Below are 19,578 nucleotides of genomic sequence, written 5' to 3' on the forward strand. Positions count from 1 at the left end.
TGACCCTGATAGAAAGAAATATAGTGTCACTGATACAAAGTGACATTGGCAGTCACAACAACATAGGGACATACATAGGACACACCTGGTGCCCAGATGTGCCCCTGGGCCTTGGGTACATGGACCAACAGTCCAGAGGATCCTTCAGCCGTGCACACAGGTATGACATGTATACACCCAGGCCCCTCCCATACCCTAGCTTTATGTCACTCATGCAGATACATACATACACACACACACACACACACACACACACTTCTACTTGACCCTGATCACGGACATACACAGATCTAGTAGCACCACAGAGCCCAAACCGCAGGAACAAAAATGGGCATGGAGGCCTTAGGTACATGTATACTCTTGCCCCCACCCTCCGCTGCCCATAAGACTCTAGTCTCTCATGCAGGCCCCTGACTCCTCATTTCCAGAGCAGAAAGGAATGGGGGCAGAGGTTGGTACTGAGGACCCTGGTATGGGGGCAGGGGGAGCCCTTAGGTGACCCCCAAGTGGGCGGGGAGGCAGTGCCTGCAGCCCCTGGGCAGCTCCTGCCGAGACAAAGCTCTCTCCTGCTGCCAGGTACAGTCAACACCTTCTCACCCTCCAGGGCCAAGAAGCTGTGGCAATTCTAAGCCGTGCATTGTCTGTTGGAGGGGTGTTGGTGCCCAGGTGTGTGTGTGTGTGTGTGTGTGTGTGCATGTGTGCGCACATGCACTCACACACGTGCAGAACTGGCTGTGTGGGGCTGCCATGGCTGTGCCCATTGGGTCCCTGCAAGTAGACACAAGGGGGGGTGAGTGTGTGTGTGTGTGTGTGTGAGAGAGAGAGAGAGAGGGAGAGAGAAAGAGAGCACACCCACCAAGGTGGGGACTCAATTACATCATTGAGGCAGGGTGACTGGGACTGTGTCCTCAGATGTCTGTGTGGGACTAGGTGTTCTCTGGGGGAAAAGAAACACAGATCAGTGTACCTCCAGGAGTCTTGTTGTGTGGACCAGTGTTGTGTAGTGGTGGGTGTCGCTGTGGGCTTGGGGGGTTGTCTATGAGTCAGAGAAGGTTAGCATCTGTCAGGCCCTGGGTCAAGCACTGGGGACACAGTGAGAAACAAGACAGAAGCCCCTGTCCTCAGAGGGCTGACATTCTAGTGGGAGTCAGGTGTAGATGGTCTGGGTTTGACAGAAAGTACTGGTGATGTGGCTGCATGGATGAACTAGCATGCGTGTTTCAAACTGACCACAGTGTGTGCAACAGCCCTGAGGGTCTTTCTGTCAGAGTGCCAGTGTGTGTGATGAGCTTGTATATTTGTGGCAGAGATATGGGTCTGTGTGTCCCAGAGTGCAAGTGACCAAGGGGGTACATGGGTAAGGGTCCCAGTGAGTCTGTGATCAGGGTCTGTGCAGCAGAAGTGTTCACGGGTGTGACTGTTACCAGGAGTGTGCTCCTGCGGGGTGGTCTCTGTGGGTCTGGGGCAGTGATGAGGATCTGTGTGTGTGTGTGTGTGTGTGTGTGTGTGTGCATGTGTCAGGGAGGGAGTCTCTGTGTGCCTGAGCAAGTGTCTGGGTACATGTGTCCATCATTCAGTGCTTCAGGGGCTCTGTCCCTAGAACCCTGCGGGTCCCACAAGGCCTCCCCTGCTATGCCACAGCCGCAGCGATGCAAGGCCGTGGCAGAGGGAATCGATACGTCCTTAAAAATTCAAGGGCTTCTCGTAAACAGAAACTTTTAACACCGTTTAAAGTTTCAGGGCCGTTGCTGCTGCTCCTCGCAGCAGCACCGCTGCAGGAGGAAGGCAGGGGGGGTCGTGAGCAAGGGTTTGGAGGGAAGGGAAGGGGCCAGGCTGCAAGCTGCACAGAGAAGGGGGGGGCGGGGGGTGAGAGGCTGAAAGAAGGGACAGGAAAGGGATTTAGAGATGAAGGGGGACTGGGGCCTGGATGGCTCAGGGAAGAAATGGAGCGGGTTGAGATGTCTGGCACCTTTAATATAGCTGGAGGGCCTGCGGGGGATCTTGAGGGCCAAGCAGACCCTCCTGGCCCCTCTGCAAATGGCCATGAAGGGCCACGGCCCTCCGAAGTCCCCTCCCCCAACTTGGGTCCAGTCCTCCCCCACCCAATGGCCTGTCCTCCCAGCCCCATCCACCAGTCATGCCAGACCCGGGGGCTCGGTCTGCCCACTCCCTTATCACCCTCCTGGTCCTGCATCTGGCCCCAAACCTCGGCTCTGCTTGAACCAGCTTCCCATACCCACTTACACCCACACTCACACCACAATTCCATTTGCACACACATAAACCGTCCATCCTTCTTTCACATACACACTCTGCTCATACTCACACACACTCACACACAAAAAACACCTATCCTTTCATTTAGGTGTGAGCGTGTGCACACACACATGGAAGCAACACCCATCCTTCCATTCAGGCGCACACACACACACACACACATCCATATACACAGGACATCTTTCTGTTGAGACACACACACACAGAGGACTCATCCTTTCATTCAGACAGATAGACACACACACAGGCAACACCCATCCTTCCATTCAGACACATTCACCCAAAAAAGAACGCACATCCTTCCATTTACACATACACACATGCACAGCATCCATATACACATACACAGAACATCCAGCCTTCCATTTACACACATACACAGACATACACAGATAACACCCAGATACACACACAACACCCCTCCTTCCATTCATAAACACACAATACCCATTCTTCCATTTACACACATTCTCAAACCACTGTGCGCATATACACACTTGTTTCCTTATATAATCACAAACTACATCCATTTATGTTCACACAAACAAAATACTTGACCCCATGTTCATGCATATATCTGCACTCAGAATTCTCCACATGCTGAGTCCACCCCCCCCCGCCCTGTGTATACACACACACACACACACACACACACACACACACACTCTGCTCCCCTCTCCACAGCTGCCAGCTGGGAGGATTTTTATGAGGCAAAAGGGCTGCTCTAAAAAAAGTGGGGGGGGGCTCCCCTAGAGTACACCCGAGCCCCCCCCACCCCCTCTCCCACAGAGCCCAGGTCTTAGGGCACACCTGGCCTTCGAGAAATCGCGGGGGAGGAGGGCGCTGCCAGGAGGCTGGGCACAGCTGGGATGCCACAGCTGGAATCCCCCGCATTCCTCCCTGCCGGGACTGCCCACCTGGCTGCAGCTGGCGGCAGGTGTGTTCTTACAATGCAGGTGTGTGGGGGGATGAGGAGGAGGGAGGATCGGGAACCAGGCCCATGGCATTACCTGGCCAGGATGCTGGGGGTTGGTAAGGGAGGGCACTGAAACATCTGGGCCCCGGCAGCCCTGTCCTGGGCCACTGAAGGTGGGGCCAGGCATTGCTGGGCTCTGGGGCAGCTGAGCATGCCTCTCGGGGGATGTGGGTAAACATCTGGCACTCAGGATAACTGAAGAGCCAGCCTGTGGATCCTGCCAGGATCAGGGAGACGGGTGCTCTAGGCCTTCCTGTCAGGACTAGGGATCCTCACTCTTCAAGAGAGCCTGATGCCTCCTCCCTTGCCCAGCCTGGCAGGCAGTCTGTGCCCCAGGCCTGGGGTCCTAGCTTTGTGTTTGATGCCCTCACCCCAAGCTGGGAGCCCCCTAATGGGGTCTAATCCTGAGGTGTTATGGGACCTGCTCCCAAGGCACATCTGGCCAGGCACCTGGGACCACATCTCACACACAAGAGAATCACAAAGACACACAGGGTCTTCATACACACAAAGATACAGACCCTCCTCCTCTGGAGGACCATAATCCCACAGTCACAGGATCACCCAGAGATACTGTTGTGCTCCCTTCCAAAATAGCACACAGACACACAAACACACACATAGCCACATAGACACTCCCACACAGACCTTCCCAGATCCATCCACAGAGTAACACCAGTAACACCCCAGTGACACACAAAGACCGGCACCGTCACATAGACCCCCATGGAGACTCCAATATACACCAACTTACAAAGACACACTCAGACATACGGAGACAGATACAGACTCCCAGATTCACACTGAGCCTAGTTACCCAGATACACACAAGGCCACCCAAAGTCGCAGGTACACAAAAATCTCATACAGGACAAATCCATTTGGTCACACATACGGATGCTCTCAAAATCATCCATAGGTGGGGCACACACAAAGTCACACAAAGATATACAGATCACACACACACACACACACACGCAGACACATAGATCCACAAGATCACCTGTGATCGGAAATGGTCATACACAAGCTAGTTGGTCACACCAACACCCCAAGATACACACAAACGTTCCCAAATCCCAAATGGGAATATGCAGGCCAGCCCACAGCTGCACACAAGGCCAATAGGCACACATTCACATGTGCCACTGGTGGCGCGGCCTGGCCAGGGCCGAGGGGAGGCAGGCAGCAAGGCCTCCCGTGGCCAGCACTCATCTGGCAGCAAAGGGAAGGCATTGGGGAAATGTTTCATTTGCAGCCGGCAGGAGACCCACCCCACCCGCCCTGGAAACCCAGCTCGGGCTCCTGAATGGGGCCTCTGTATGCTGCCACCGCCCAGCTGACCCAGGGAGTAGGTATCAGGGGGGGTGAGGCTGGCTGTGCCATGTCCCTAGCCAAGCCTCAGGGGCCACCCAACCACACACCAGGGCCCAGGCGGGAGCCCCACAGACCGGAGGAGCCCTCCCCACACCCATCCCCGCTGCATCTGGAGGCCACTCCCCAAACCCAGCCTGCGGAAGATGGATCCGCTAGAGGTTGGATCTCCAGGTGTCCCTGCCTCAGGCCCACGTGTGTCCCCGGACTGGGCAGCCACCAGTCTCATGCCATGAGGCCCCTTGCTCCAGCATGAAGGTATGACGGCAAGGCTGTATGTGACAGCATGGCTGAGGATGTGACAGTGTAGCAGTGTAGTTGTGTGTGACAGTGTAGTTAGGCTCCCTGTGCAGCCTGGGGATGGGGGTGGGGCAGTCGTAGCCCCTTGGCTCATGTCATCACACACACTGTCACACACATAGTGTCACTGTCACACCTTCGATCACACAGCCACGCACATAGCCACACTATCTCATCCTCAGTCACACTGTCACACACAACCACACTGTCACACATGCTGTCACACATAGTTATGCTGTCACACCTTCAACCACACACAGAGCCACACTGTCACACCTTCAACCAGCGACACTGTCTGTCACACCCTCAGCCACGCTGTTACACACAGAAATACCATCACACCCTCAACAATTCTGGTCACACACGCCTTCAGCCACATGGTCTCATGTGTCCTCACAGTTAGCCTGACACGCTGACCCTCACACTGCCTCAGCGTGACGCTGACCAGCAGAGGCACCCTGACATATTCGGTCCGGGGGCCCTGGCAGCTGCAGGAGCCACGTGGCCACACGGAGTCACCGCCCCCCTTGGTCACAAGGAGGGGAAGCAGATCTGATCACTTCATCCCCAGGCTGTGGCACACAGCTGTCCCTCAGTCAATGTTTGAGCCGAACCAGTCACTCCAACAACACAACAACATCCCCTCACTGTCATGGTGTCACAGAGCAGGCAGCCAGCAGGTATGGGCCACGGCAAAAGTTTTCAAAGACACTCTGAAGACATACACTCAAGGCTGCACCATTGCAGGTGACAGGCACACATCTCACACCGCCACACAACACCCAGAATCCCTGGACAGAGCTACAAAGAAACCGTGGATGACAGCCGCCACCACTGTTACAAGAACATCCTGTCACACAACAGTCGCTCTCCCCAGTGCCTGTCATAACATTGAGACAGCCCCTTAGCTGTCCCAACAAGCAGCCAAGCATTCTGCATGGCCCCCACAATAGTCACTAGGATACCCCCCAGCCTCCCAAGTCGTGGAGACAGGGACAGGCCCACTCTGACACCACCCCCCCGCCGCCCGCTGCAGTCAGTGTGCAGAGAGCCAGGGGGCTAATGGACTCGCAGCTGTAGGCAGTGGGTGCCAGCCCCCCCAACTCATGAATATTCATCAGCTGGGGCGCTCTTGAACCTGTGGGGAGCCGGAGGTCCCAGGCAGCTGGGCACCCCCTTCTGTGCCAGGAGGCCTTCAGGTGAGGAGGGGCTCAGCCCAGCCCCAGCAGTCCTCAGAGCCCACCCCCGGTTCTGCACACAAACACACGCGAATCTGTGAACATGGACCCCCCAGACACACAAACGACAGTCCTACAAACTTAAAACCACACCCAACAACACAGCCATCCACCACCATCACATGCAAAGACAGGCACACAATCACATGAACTCACAACCACAACACATAATCACACCCAAACCACAGACGCAACACACACACACACACACACACACACACAACATGGAAACAGAGGTACACAAACACTGTCACACAACCACAAACACAGATCTACCATCACACACAAACTACATAGTATCACACACAGGCATGGAAACACACACACGCGTGTACGAACACCTCCAAACTACAAGCTACTTCCCATCAAATACCCATAAGGGTGCAAACATGGACCCACACGTTTGCACATAGAGCTCCACCGACTCTCAAATGCAAACTCACGGACACACAACCACCCCCAAAGAGCGACTTCATGAACGTCTCTGTCTTTCTCTTGGGCTCTCTCCTTTCTCTCTGTCTCTCTCTCTCTCTCACACACACACACACACACACACACACACACACACACGCTCGCACGCTCCCACCACAATCTCACTCTGCCCATCCCTGCCGGTTTACAGAACGGGAAACTGAGGCACCGAGTCCCTGAAGGCCCGGGGGAAGGACGGTCCCACCGGACTCCAGGCAGAGGCTGCGGCCGGGCGCCCCCTGCTGGCCCGGCCCCCCCAGGAGCGCGCGGGGCGGCGGCGCGCGGGGCGGGCACGCGCCTGACGTAACCATGGCATCCTCTTGGCACGCGCGGCCCGCGCGCGGGGAGGGCGGGGCGGGCGCGTTGCCATGGCGCCGACGGGCCGCGTGAATGGGGCATTGTTCGTCGCGGCGCCCGGGCCAGGCTGTTCAGGACCCACCCGGACCCACCCGGGCCGACAGAGACCGGGAGACGGGGCGCAGAGAGACAGAGATGGGGAGAGGTGGGAGGCAGGGAGAGACAAGAGGTGGGGAGAGACGGCCAGGGCTGTAGATGGGAGAGAGGAGGCTTCGAAGACAAGGGGAGAGACAGCTCTGGAGACAGAGATGGCAGAGACCTGCGCGATGGAGAGAGATGCACAAGCGAGGAAAGACGGACAGAGGAGGAGGCCCAAGGGGAGGCAGAGCCGGGGGTCGAGATGGAAGACGGAGGCTGGGAACAGAGCCCCGCGGTGCCCGCCCGCGCCTGGCAACGGGAGGAGGCAGAGGAGCAGGACCCCCAGACAAAGTTGGAGACGCTGAGAGGTGGGAGCAGACCCAGCCAGACGGAGGGCCAGGAGACCCAGGATGGAAATGAAGGGAGTGCTCCCAGGGTCTCTGGGCCCACCCACCTCAGTCCCTTCTCCACTCCCCTTTGCTTCTTTTTCTTTCCATGCCTTGCCTCCCCCTGCTAGACACTCTCAGCAGCAAACCTCTGCCCTACACATTTTCACACCCGGGTTACAAGACACCATCGATACAGAGATCCAGTCCTTGGGGACACTGTCCAGACACTCTGAGACAACTTCAGGGACTCTGTGATATCTACGGATACACATCCACAGACACCCAGAGACACAGTCGTGGTTACAGTCAGGCACACCCATGACAGGGACTCCTACCCCACAGATGCACCATCACGACAGTTACAGATAGAGCCCCACAGATGCACCATCACCACAGTTACAGATAGAGCCCCACAGATGCACCATCTCCGAAGGACTCTGCCAGACATGTGGTCCTGGTCACACATGGACACACATCACCACACAGGCTCACGCTCCAGGGAACAGTGTCATATGTACCCACCCCAAACACAGAATTCTCTGTCTCATCCGCACATGTCTCCCTACATTCAATGACATCTTCTCAGACCCACATGTGCCTTTCCCCTGGTCTGTCCCATTGACCGCTTCCTGCCCCCCTGGTCCAGATTGGGGGTCCCTGGGGCTGCAGGGTCCACTTCTCCATGTATGACATACAGACATCTGTCATCAGTAGACATTGGGAAGGGAAGGGAAGGGAACCAAGTGAAGCCCCACCTCGCTCTGCCTCAAAGGGCTGGGTCAAGCCAGGCCAGGGTGTTCTCCTACCTCCTGGATGTCTGGGTCAATTTGGCCCAAACCTGGACCAAGGGTGTCCCCTGGTGGCCATGTGTGGTCTCTGCACACATCACGTGGCGAGATGGTGGGAGGCCCCTTGGCCCAACCTGAATAGAAGGGCAGAGAGGACAGGCCCAGTTTAGCAGGAGCCTGGAGAGACCCAAAGCCAAGTTCCAGAAGAGAGAACCTGGACCCAGAATTCAGACCTTGAAATCCAGATCCCAGAATTCAGAATCAGCCCTCGGAAGCCAGAATCTGAATCTAGAATCCCAGATACCAAGATCTAGAATCCAGATCCCAGAACTCCGGTTTCAGAATTTAAAATCCAGATCCAAATGCCAGGACCTAGCCATCCTATCTTCCAGAATCTAAAAACAACGATGTAGAATTCAGATCAAGAACCTAGAGCCCAGCGCCTTCCTCAGAGCCAGCCCCCTACCTTCCGGAAGCCTCCCACATTCGACCCTGGGGCAGCAGGGGTTGGTGAGGGCAGGAACAAGCTGAAGGACAGAAGATGAGCCCTTCAGTGACCACACAGAGCTTCGCCCAGCCACTGCCCCTGTGTGTTTACACATACACACTTCAAAAGGATCTTACAGACCCACACCCCAAAACATATAGCCTGTGACCATCACATGAACAGCGCCACACACTGCAAATGCACATGTACAATCACACACACGCACACATGCACACACTTACAACCCAGCAACACAACATCACCTAAAGAAACCTGGAACTGCCATACGCTCCTCTCCCAGCACACCGACCCATGTTCCTTTCTGCACCCACGCAGTCTCAGAGCCACCCCCTCTCCCACCAAGCTCAGACACACAGCCACCATACCCAGAGACACACAAAAACCCAGGACACCCTGGGTTCTGTGCCCTGCATCCAGACACACTCACAGAATTGTGGAGGCTGGCACAGGCGTACACACATGCGCACACACGCACACATACACACACAAACTCCCCCAAGCATGAAGAAGCCCCTTGCCTTGGCAGCTATGCAGCCCCTGGGAACAGGACCCCCGGGACAGGGCTTGCCGTGCACCCCCGTGCCCACCCCAGCCCTCCCCTGCCTGGCCGGCTGGCGGGCTTTAATACAGATGCCAAACTCATAATTGTAACTGAGGGTGACAGGGTCACCTTGAGCCCCAGATGCTCGCGCGGTGACAGATGGCGTTGGCAAACCTGATTAGCGGCCCCCGTGCCAGAGCCTGTGGCACCTGCATCCCTTGCCCCTCCCCCGCTCCCCCAGCACTCATTACCCACCCATTACTGGGCCTGGGGGGCGGGGGTGGGGGCCGGCTGGCACTGCCCAGGAGGGGGCAGGGACTCCGGGGGCCCCCTGGCACCAAGGTTCCCAGCTGGCTCCCCGGCTGGCAGGAGGTGGGCACAGCTGAACGGGGCGGGGGGCACGGGGAGAAACAGGCTCCTCGTGCCTGCCAGAGAGAGGGGTGCCCATGGTGCCAGGTCTGAGCTGCCCACTCGGACTCTGCCTGGGGTTTGGCACAGAACCCTGGAGGGAGGAGGGAGAGTGCGCCCCCTGTGGGCCTCTCATGACCCTCCCCCACCCAGGGCCCTTGGAGCCGGGGCCTTGGGAGCTGGCTGCCTGGCCTGTTCCCACCCCTCTGTGCAGGCCTGTAGGGTCAGAGGTCATAGGCTCCCACGCCCTGCTGGCCCATCTGTTTCCTCGGGTCCCCTCCTTCTGCTCCCCTCACCTGGGGCCTTCCTTCCTGAGGCAGGAAGAAGGCTGAGAGGGGCCTGGCCACCCCCCCACCCCGCCCCGCGCTCCGGGGGGCATTTGGAGGCAACCCTGACAGCGCCACATGTCCCTGCGTCTGTGCCAGACGGGCCCATCTGCTAGGGCCCTGGTTCCAGCCGCCCAAAGCCAGGCTGCCCTCATGTGCTGCAGACCCTGTGCCCAGCTAAGGAAGGAACACCCCTGATGCCCACACCCCAAAACAGGCACCCGCTCCCAGGGAACCCCAGTTGGAGGAACACACACACACACACACACATACACCACTGGGTTTGGCCAACCTTTATGGTTCCTGTTTAATGCCACACTGTGCATAGGGCTGTGTGGAGACTTAAGGGTGTGAGGCAGGAGGGGCAGCTGGGATCACACGGGTCCTGCCCCTGATCTGGGGAGCCCACGTTTTCCCCAGCAGCTACGTGGGCCTCCCTGCCTTGGCTCCTTGGGGTCCCTAGGATGGAGATCATCACTGTGTCTCCTGGTCTGTGTGTGACGATCTGTCCTCCCTGCATCTAGGAGTGTGTCTTTCATTCTATGAGAGGGGGTCCAGCCTGGTGGTTAAAATCAGTTGCCACATTGCCTAAGATTCAAGTGCCAGATCGCTGTGTGACCTGAGCGAGTGACTTTGCCTCTTAGAGCCTCAGTTTCCTTCTCTGGGAAATGGGATGATACTAACACCTATCTCATTGAGCCACTCTGAGGGTGACATGAGATAGTGCGTGTCAGATGCTTAGTACAGGGCCTGGCAAACTGAGCGCTCCATAAGTGTGTGCTATGATTATGAGTGGTCCACCCTCACAGCTAGGCATGCGTGTGGTGTCCCCGGGAGCAGGGCAAGGACTCTGGAGCCCTGTCTGGCTGTCCCTGTGTCCCTGGTCTCTTGACCCAGTGCTCATGATCCAGGCTGGTGTCTTTCTGGGCACATGTCCCCCCGCCCCACATCTCTCCAAGATGTGTCCATCCATCAAGCTCAGATCATGCCTTCGGGCTGCACTGACACCCTTCAACCAGCACAGTAGACATCTTCATCCTTCGACGGGAGGCGGGGCTGCTCGCCCGACACCACAGGACCACAGGTGTCCAGCGCTGGCGAGTGGGCACACAGCTGTTGCAGAGGACGAGTCGGGCAGGGTCCAAGCTGGGGATGTAGAGGGAGGAGCAGTGGCCAAAGCAGAGGTGATTGCGGAGGTGAACTGCCGTGCAGCCGGGCTGGGAGAGCACCTGGGGCAGGAAGATGGGTCAAGGGCAATGGATTATGGGACCAGAATGGTGAGAATCATCTCCCATCTACTTCCACCCTGGGGTTCAAATCCCAACTGCCATCTGCTGGCCGTGTGACTCGCAGCAAGCTACTCAACCTCTCTGGTCCTGTTTCCTCAGCTGTAAAATCATGCAAGTTCAACCAGGAAGAAGAGAAACCAATCTAGCCCTTTCAACAGAGAGGATTAATATAGGCTGCTTCTCCCAAGCAGGAGACAATAATGAGGTCGCCCGGGGACTGGCATCGGTAGGAATCTGCTACCACCTCTAGGGATGAGGGATTGCAGGAAGGGGCGGTATTACAGGGGCCTGGGGGCATTAAACAGAAAACCCTTAGCCCCTTGCCTAGCACACAGTTAGTGTTCAATAAAAGTTCCTCCTATGATCCCTTCCAACTAGGTGGCTCTATCAACTCACCCCCAGATCATGGCCCTTCTCTGTTTAAACCCTGCATTCCTGCCGCCCTGTCCTGCCCCCATTGTCAACCCTCCTCCCCTTGGTCACCCTGCCCTAACCACCCCACCCTCTTCTTTGCTCCTCCAAGACACCAAACTTGCAAGCCCACCTCTGACCTGTTGCCCCTGCTGAGCCCTGGACCTGGACCACTCCTCCCTCTACCTTTCCCTGAGCTCATCCCAACTCATCCTTTCTCAGAAGCACCCCCAAGGGATATGTCACCCCCTGGTGGTCTCTATCTCAGCCAGCCAATCCCTTTCTTCACGGACTCCTAGTAATTTCTAGTTCTGTCTCTTTTCTGTTGTTCTCTCCTAGAATACAAGCTACTTGGAGACGGGGACTCTCTCTGCCTTGTTTATGGCCATAACCTCTGAGGCACATCAGAACAAAAGCCAACACTTGCTGAGCTCTAACACCATGCTGGGCCCGTGCTGCTCACCTTAGATGAACTCACTCCTCCCACAATGCTACAAGCTGAAACATGATCCTTATTTACAGATGAGGAAACGGAGGCTCAGAGCCACCCCTCACCTAAAGCCACGAAGCTGCTGAAGGGGCTGCTAATCCTTAGAATGTCTTTCTGTCACCCCAGGGCACACAGCTGGACCCCAGGCCAGGGTTTCCCTCTGCTGTGTGCAGTGTGCATGGCTGTACAGGGCAACGGGGGCAGGATTCAGGGCCAGGGAACTGGTCCAAGGCCATGCAATCACCACCGCATCACCTGGACTCAGCAAAAATTTGCTGAATGAATAATAAGCCAGGAGGCCTGGGGAGCTGACGCCTTGAAGGGCATGGTTCCAAACACTGTGCATGAAATCACATGTATCGTTAAGTCTGTTTTGCAAAGATAGGAAATGAGGCTCAGAGAAGGGAATCCATTTCCCCTGGATCACACAGAAATCATCAGGTAAGGCCGATTTTGAAGCTAGGTACACCTGGCACCAAAGCCGGGGCTCTAAACACACGCTATGAGTTCACACGGCTCTTATGGGGCACTGACCGAATGCCCATAAACATACCTGTCTCATTTGACTGCCCAATAACCCTTAGGAGGCAGATACTATTATTTATACATTCATTTATTCATTCAAGAAACCCTGAGTATAGGCCTAGCTCTGCTCACAGGCCTGGGGATGGATGGGGCTATAGAAGTGAATAAGGCATAAAAATCCCTGCCCTGGTGGAGAAGAGATCCTAGTGAGGGAGACATGATAAATGCAATCACAAAATCAGTTTTATATGTTAGGTGATGATGTGTTCTACAGCGAGAAATAAAGCAGAAAAGGGGAACAGGGTGAAAGGTGCTGCATTTCTAAGTGCTATTTGAGTAAAAACCTGAAGGAGAAAAAAAAAAACCTGAAGGAGGTGAGAGAAGGAGCCACAGAATGCTGGGGAGTCAGAGGGAATGGTAGAGGCAAAAGGGAACAGCCAGTGCAGAGGCCCTGAGGTAAATGTGACATTGGTGTATCTGGATAAAAAGCCAGGTGTCTGGTGTGGCAGAGTGTAATGGGTGAGGGGGAAAGGGGGAGGCGGCGAGGTCAGGGAGGTGACAAGTAGAGAGTGCAGGGCCTTGTGGGTCTCGGGAAAGACATGGCTTTTGCTGAGTGCAGTGGGAACCATGGAGGGTTCTGAGGGGAAGAGGAAGGGAATGTGACTCAGGTATTCACAGGTGCCTTCTGGCCATTAAATGGGAAAATAGACTTGGGTGAGAGACCAGGATGGAAGTAACTGTATGGTCAGGTAGGAGAAGCTTATGCCCCATTTTATAAGACAGGAAACTGAGAATAGGAGTTATTTAGATGGAAGATAGGAGACTGACCCCAGATCTGTGCAGGACCACAGTCTGGGCTCTCTGCCCATGCTGGAACTCCACCCCCCTTCCCCCACCCCTCACCTGAGTGAAGGGCACAGCCCTGCACATCTCCTGGACCACTTCCTGCAGGTCCAGTGGCAGAGACACGGTGGGTGCCACCTCCTGCCCTCGGTGCAGGCGACCTCTCCCCAGCCACCTGGTTTTCTGCAGTCCCAAGAAGGCCTTCCAGCTGCTGAGGGCAGAGGATTGTACCTGGGAGCCTGGGAGCACTCGACCCAGAGCCTGGGTCTGATTGGTGGCAGCCCAGAGCTGAGATGGGGGACCCAGGAGTCCCAGTGTCCCAGAGCCTGCGTGCAGCTGGGCCCCACAGAGCAGGCTCAGGAGAGCGGTCAGCTGGCTGAGGAACATCCGTCCGCCTGTCATTCAGTCTGGGGCTGGGCTCAGGGTCCTGGGCAGTCAACCCTGCTGTCTGGTGAGTGGAGTCTCAGCCCTTCGGACCCGCTTTTAATGACTTGCCCCCAACCTGGGCAACTGGGGAGGCACTTCTGCAAACCCACCACAGTGGGGAGGAAAATAAACTGAGGCCTGCTGGGTTCCCACCCCTCCCCCCAGCCTGGCAGGGATCAGGGACTGGGTCTGTGGGTGTGTGGGCTGCGGGGACCGGGAAAGGCACATCTGGAAACAGGGGCTCAGGGGCACAATGCCTGGAGGCTCCGAGGGGCTTCTTTCCAGGTCTGGGGCACCATCCATCCAGTTGGCAAGACCAGATGTTGCAGCCAGGCTGGTAGGGTTTCAGCTGCAAGGGTGGGACTCTCTAGCTGTGCAACCTCTGGCAACTCCTGTAACCACTCTGGGCCTCAGCTTCCTCTTCTGTTATGGGGATATATGTGATGCGTTAACACCCCCTACCTGGTCAGGTGGCTCTGAGGGCCCCAGAGATGATTCATGTAAGCAGCTTGGAATAGAGGCTGATACCCAGTGGAACCACGAGTAAACTACCATAAACATCATTGTAGCTGTTTTTTCCTTTAGTGCATATTGGAGGCCGAGCGTTCTGATCCCTGGAGACACGGGAGAGGGGGGGCGGCAAGACAGACACGGGCCTCGCCGCGGATTTGACATCGTGGTGCCGAAAACAGGCAAGATGATTTCAGAGCCTTCAGTGTTAAGAAGTTATTTAAATAGTTTGTGCCCTACAGGTGTCAGGGCGGGGGCTTCTGCCCCCGGGGTGGTCAGAGAAGGCCTCCCTGAGGAGGTGACATTTTTGCAGACCCCTGAGGGTGGCGGTGGAGGTGGTGGGAACAGCCTAGCGGGGGGTGGAGGCTGGAGTGCCAGAAACACACAAAGCAGGTGGGAGCCGCATCCCAGGCTTTGGAGCCCCGGGACGCATGGGGGGTCCGGGCCGGGCCCTGGCACCTCCGTGGGCCCCATTTCGCACCCAGGCGAGGAGCTGCGGGCCGCGGGGCCGTGAGAAGCGGCAGGCCGGGTCCTTCCCGCGCCCCGCGGAGCTGCGGACGGCGACGGGACGCCCTCGCCCTCTGGCGGCGGCTTTCGGGACTGCGCGGCGGCGGCGCCCAGGACACCCGCCTTCTGGATGCCCCACCTGGAGGTACTAGGGTGCTTCCCTCCCACCCGGCTACCTCCGAGACCCTGAGCGTCCCCCAACCCGCCCCCTCGCTGTCCTCTAGACCCACCTGATGGCAGGTCCTGCCAGGTGCTAAGGCTCCAAACTTTGGAGCACCGCTGACACATCTCTTTCTCTGACTGGCCCCCCTCCCAGATCTGATATGACAGCAAATCCGGCTGCTTCAGAATCTATCTAGCGGGGCACCTGAGTGGTTCAGTGATTGAGCGTCTTTGGCTCAGGTCGTGATCCTGGGATCCTGGGATCCTGGGATCGAGTCCGGCAGGGAGCCTGCTTTTCCCTCTGCCTGTGTCTCTGCCTGTCTGTGTGTGTCTCATGAATAAATAAAATCAGAAAAGAAAAAAAGAAAAAAGAAAAGAAAAGAAGAAAAGAAAAGAAAAGAAAAGAAGAAAAGAAAAGAAAAGAAAAGAAAAGAAAGAAAAGAAAAGAAAAGAAAGAAAAGAAAGAAAAGAAAAGAAAAGAAAAGAAAAGAAAAGAAAAGAAAAGAAAAGAAAAGAAAAGAAAAGAATCTACCTAGAATCCTTCCACTTCTCACTCCTCTCTCGATCCCTTACCCGGACACAGCCATTATGTCCCACTTGAACCAACACGGTCCCTCCACCCTGGTGTTCCAGTTCCCGCTGCCTCCTCCCAAGTCTGTTCCCTGTTCTACAGCAGCCAGAAGGCGCCCATGGACACTGGTGTCCAGGCACTTCTTTCCTCTGCTCAGAACCTTCCAGGGCTCCCACCTCATTCGCGGTAACAGCCAAAGTCCTCGCTGCAGCCCACAGGTGTCCACTCCTATCACCACTACCCCACTGTCTGCTTCCCCACCCTCTCCCCCTTTCTCCAGCCACCCGGAGCTGCCTCCTTGTTCTTCAGACTCACCAGGCATAATCCCATAATACTACACAGTGGTACAGGGCTAAGGAAGTCGTTTTTACGTGGAAAGATATCCAAGAAAAACTAAGTTTTGCTTTCTTTTTTTTTTTTTTTAAGATTTATTGATTTATTCAGGAGACACACAGGCAGGGAGCCCAGTGCACAACTCCATCTCAGGACCCCAGGAATCATGACTTGAGCCAAAGGCAGATGCTCAACCACTGAGCCACCCAGGTGCCCCTTTAGACTTTCACTCCTGATCTCAGCTCAGGTCTTGATCTCAGGGTCTTCAGTTCAAGACCCGTGTGTGGCTCCATGCTGGGTGTGGAGTCTACTTAAAAAAAAATTGTTTTAAGCATCAAAACAAAAGAAAACAAGTACCAGTGAAAGCAATCTATACCATTGGTCTTGCCCCTGCTTTTTAAGCAAACTATTTCAGGCATTTAAATAAGTACAGATATGGGGCGCCTGGGTGGCTCAGTGGTTGAGCATGGGGTGTGATCCCGGAGTACCAGGATCGAGTCCCACGTTGGGCTTCCAGAATGGAGCCTGCTTCTCCCTCTGTATATGTCTCTCCCTCTCTGTGTCTCTTATGAATAAATAGTATTCCACTGCACATGTATACCTCAAATTTATTTTCTCCATCATCCATTTTTGAAAAAGATTTTATCCATTTATTCATGAGAGACACACAGAGAGGCAGAGACACAGGCAGAGGGAGAAGCAGGCTCCATGCAGGGAGCCCAACGTGGGACTCGATCCCGGGTCTCCAGGATTATACCCTGGGCTGAAGGCGGCACTAAACCACTGAGCCACCGGGGCTGCCCCATCACCCAATTTTTAATCATCACAATCAATACTGCAAGGAACAATCTGGATCGTGACTCTTCTCCATCTGAATGTTTGCACTTCCTCTTTCTGAGAGTTTGCTCCGAATCAGCCGTTCACATTCCTGGCTGCCGATCAGAGTTATTTCTGATCGGGTAATCCATTCCCAGACCCTGCTCTAGATCAATTACAGTGGAATCTCTGGAAATGGGATCTAGACCTTCGTGTTTTTAAAAGCCACCTTGGGGCTGCTGTAAACCCCTAGGATGGTCTATACAACAGTGGCTCTCACACTTCAGCAATGCATCAGTGTCTCCTGGAAAGCTCACTGTAGATAGAGTATCTGATTCTCGGGATGGAGCCTCAGAACCTACATTTTTTTTAAAGATTTTATTTATTTATTCATGAGAGCCACACAGAGAGGCAGAGACACAGGAGAGGGAGAAGCAGGCTCCATGCAGGAAGCCCGACGTGGGACTCGATCCCAGGTCTCCAGGATCACGCCCTGGAATGAAGGCGGCATTAAACCGCTGTGCCACCGGGCTGCCCAGAACCTGCATTTCTAACAAGTTCCCAGGTGGTGATGATGCTGAGAACCATAATCTGAGAACCACAATCTTGAGAACCAAACTTTGAGAACCATAATCTATAGAGTACCTTTATTCTTTTTTTCTTTTTCTTTTCTTTTCTTTTTTTTTAGAGAGAGAGAGAGAGAAAGAGAGAAAGCACACGCGGAAGAGGAAAGAGCAGAGGGAGAGGGAGACGCCTCGATGAGCAGGGAGCCCAATGTGGGGCTCAATCGGAGGACCCTAAAATCATGAGCTAAGTCGAAGGCAGACACTTAACCAACTGAGCCACCCAGATGCCCCAAGAACATTTTTATTCTTTGTTAACACCCACATAGTATTCCATCATGTAGGTATTCAGTACTTTAATTAACCAGCCCTCTATTTGGGAGCATTTGGTTTTTTTCCATCTTGTCACTACAAAAAAAAAAAAATCCCTACAATGGAAAATCATTCAGCTGTAAAAAAAAAGAATGAATTACATATTAATTTGCTTGGGCTGCCATAACAGAGACCCCAGACTAGGAGGCTTAACAGAAATTAATTTTCTCACAGTTCTGGAAGCTAGGAATCTGCAATCAAGGGGTCACTCTTGTTAGTTTTGTTTTTTTTCTGTCTTTTTTTTTTTTTCTGAGGCCTCTCTCCTTGGCTTGTGGAAGACCATCTTCTCCCTGTATCTTCACATGATCCTCCTCCCATGTGAGTCTGTATCCGAATTTCTTCCTTTTATAAGGACACCGGCATACTAGATTAGGGCCCACCCTACTGACCTCATTTCAATTACTTTTTTAGAGACCTTATTTCTAAATATGGCCCCATTCTGAGATACTGGGAGTTTGCACTCTAACTTATGAATTTTGAGGAGCCACAACTCAGTCCAACAAGGACTGAGATATCTTACAATATGGATGAACTTCGAAAATATGCTAAGTAAAAGAATTCAAACACAAATGGTCACAAATGACTCCATTTATATGAAATGTCCATATTTAGGCAAATCCATGTAGAGACAGAAAGTAGATTACTGGTTGCCAGGAACTGATGGGAGGGGGAGAAAGAGGGTGACTGTTCACGGGTATGGAATTTCCTTTTAGGGTGATGGAAATGCTCTGAAGCTAGATAGAGGTGCTGGTTACACAACACTGTAAATGTTCTAAATGCCACTGGATTGTTCACTTTATTTTTTAAAGATTTATTTATTTGAGAGACAGAGAGAAAGAGGAAGCATGGGGTGGGGTGCAGAAGGGGTGGGAGAGGGAGAAAGAATCCCAAGCAGACTCCCCACTGAACATAGAGCCCAACTCGTGTCTCTCTCTCTTTTTTTTAAAGATTTTATTTATGGGATCCCTGGGTGGCTCAGCGGTTTAGCGCCTGCCTTTGGCCCAGGGCACGATCCTGGAGTCCCAGGATTGAGTCCCACGTCGGGTTCCCTGCATGGAGCCTGTTTCTCCCTCCTCCTGTGTCTCTGCCTCTCTCTCTCTCTATGTCTATCATGAATAAATAAAAAAAATTAAAAAAAAGATTTTATTTATTTATTCATGAGAGACACACAGAGAGGCAGAGACACAGGCAGAGGGAGAAGCAGGCTCCATGCAGGGAGCCCAACCTGGGACTTGATCCCGGACTCCAGGATCACACCCTGGGCTGAAGGCAAGTGCTAAACCGCTGAGCCACCCAGGGATTCCCCCACCCACCTTTTTTTTTTAAGATTTTATTTATTTATTCATGAGACACACACACAGAGAGACAGAGAGAGGCAGAGACACAGGCAGAGGGAGAAACCAACTCGTGTGTCTCTCTCACAACCCTAAGATCACGTAACCAAGAATCACATGCTTAACAGACTCTGCCACTCAGGCATCCGCGGATTGTTCACTTTATTTATTTGGGGGGGGGGGAGAATGAGTGGGAGAGGCAGAGGGAGAGAGAAAGAATCTCAAGCCAACTCCACCCTGAACACAGAGAGTGGGAGAGGGGGGCTCCATCTCACGACCCTGAGATCAGACCTCAGCCAAAACCAAGAGTCAGATGCTCACCTGACTGAACCACTCAGGTGCCCCTCGATTGTTCCCTTTAAAATGATTAATGTGGGGATCCCTGGGTGGCGCAG

The 19,578-nt window shown here is 54.3% G+C and overlaps 1 protein-coding gene across 1 annotated transcript; it reads right to left on the reverse strand.

The window, feature by feature from the left end:
• Positions 1–11,014: 11,014 nt before the first annotated feature.
• On the reverse strand, positions 11,015–13,976 carry DAND5 (DAN domain BMP antagonist family member 5). The gene is made up of 2 exons (XM_055344337.1): positions 13,650–13,976; positions 11,015–11,260 (listed from the first exon to the last, which is right to left on the reverse strand). Exons 1-2 carry the CDS (start codon positions 13,974–13,976, stop codon positions 11,015–11,017), a joined length of 573 nt encoding a protein of 190 aa, XP_055200312.1.
• Positions 13,977–19,578: the final 5,602 nt, after the last annotated feature.

Source organism: Nyctereutes procyonoides, unplaced genomic scaffold (assembly GCF_905146905.1).
Source record: "Nyctereutes procyonoides isolate TBG_1078 unplaced genomic scaffold, NYPRO_anot_genome, whole genome shotgun sequence".
Classification (NCBI taxonomy): Eukaryota; Metazoa; Chordata; class Mammalia; order Carnivora; family Canidae; genus Nyctereutes; species Nyctereutes procyonoides.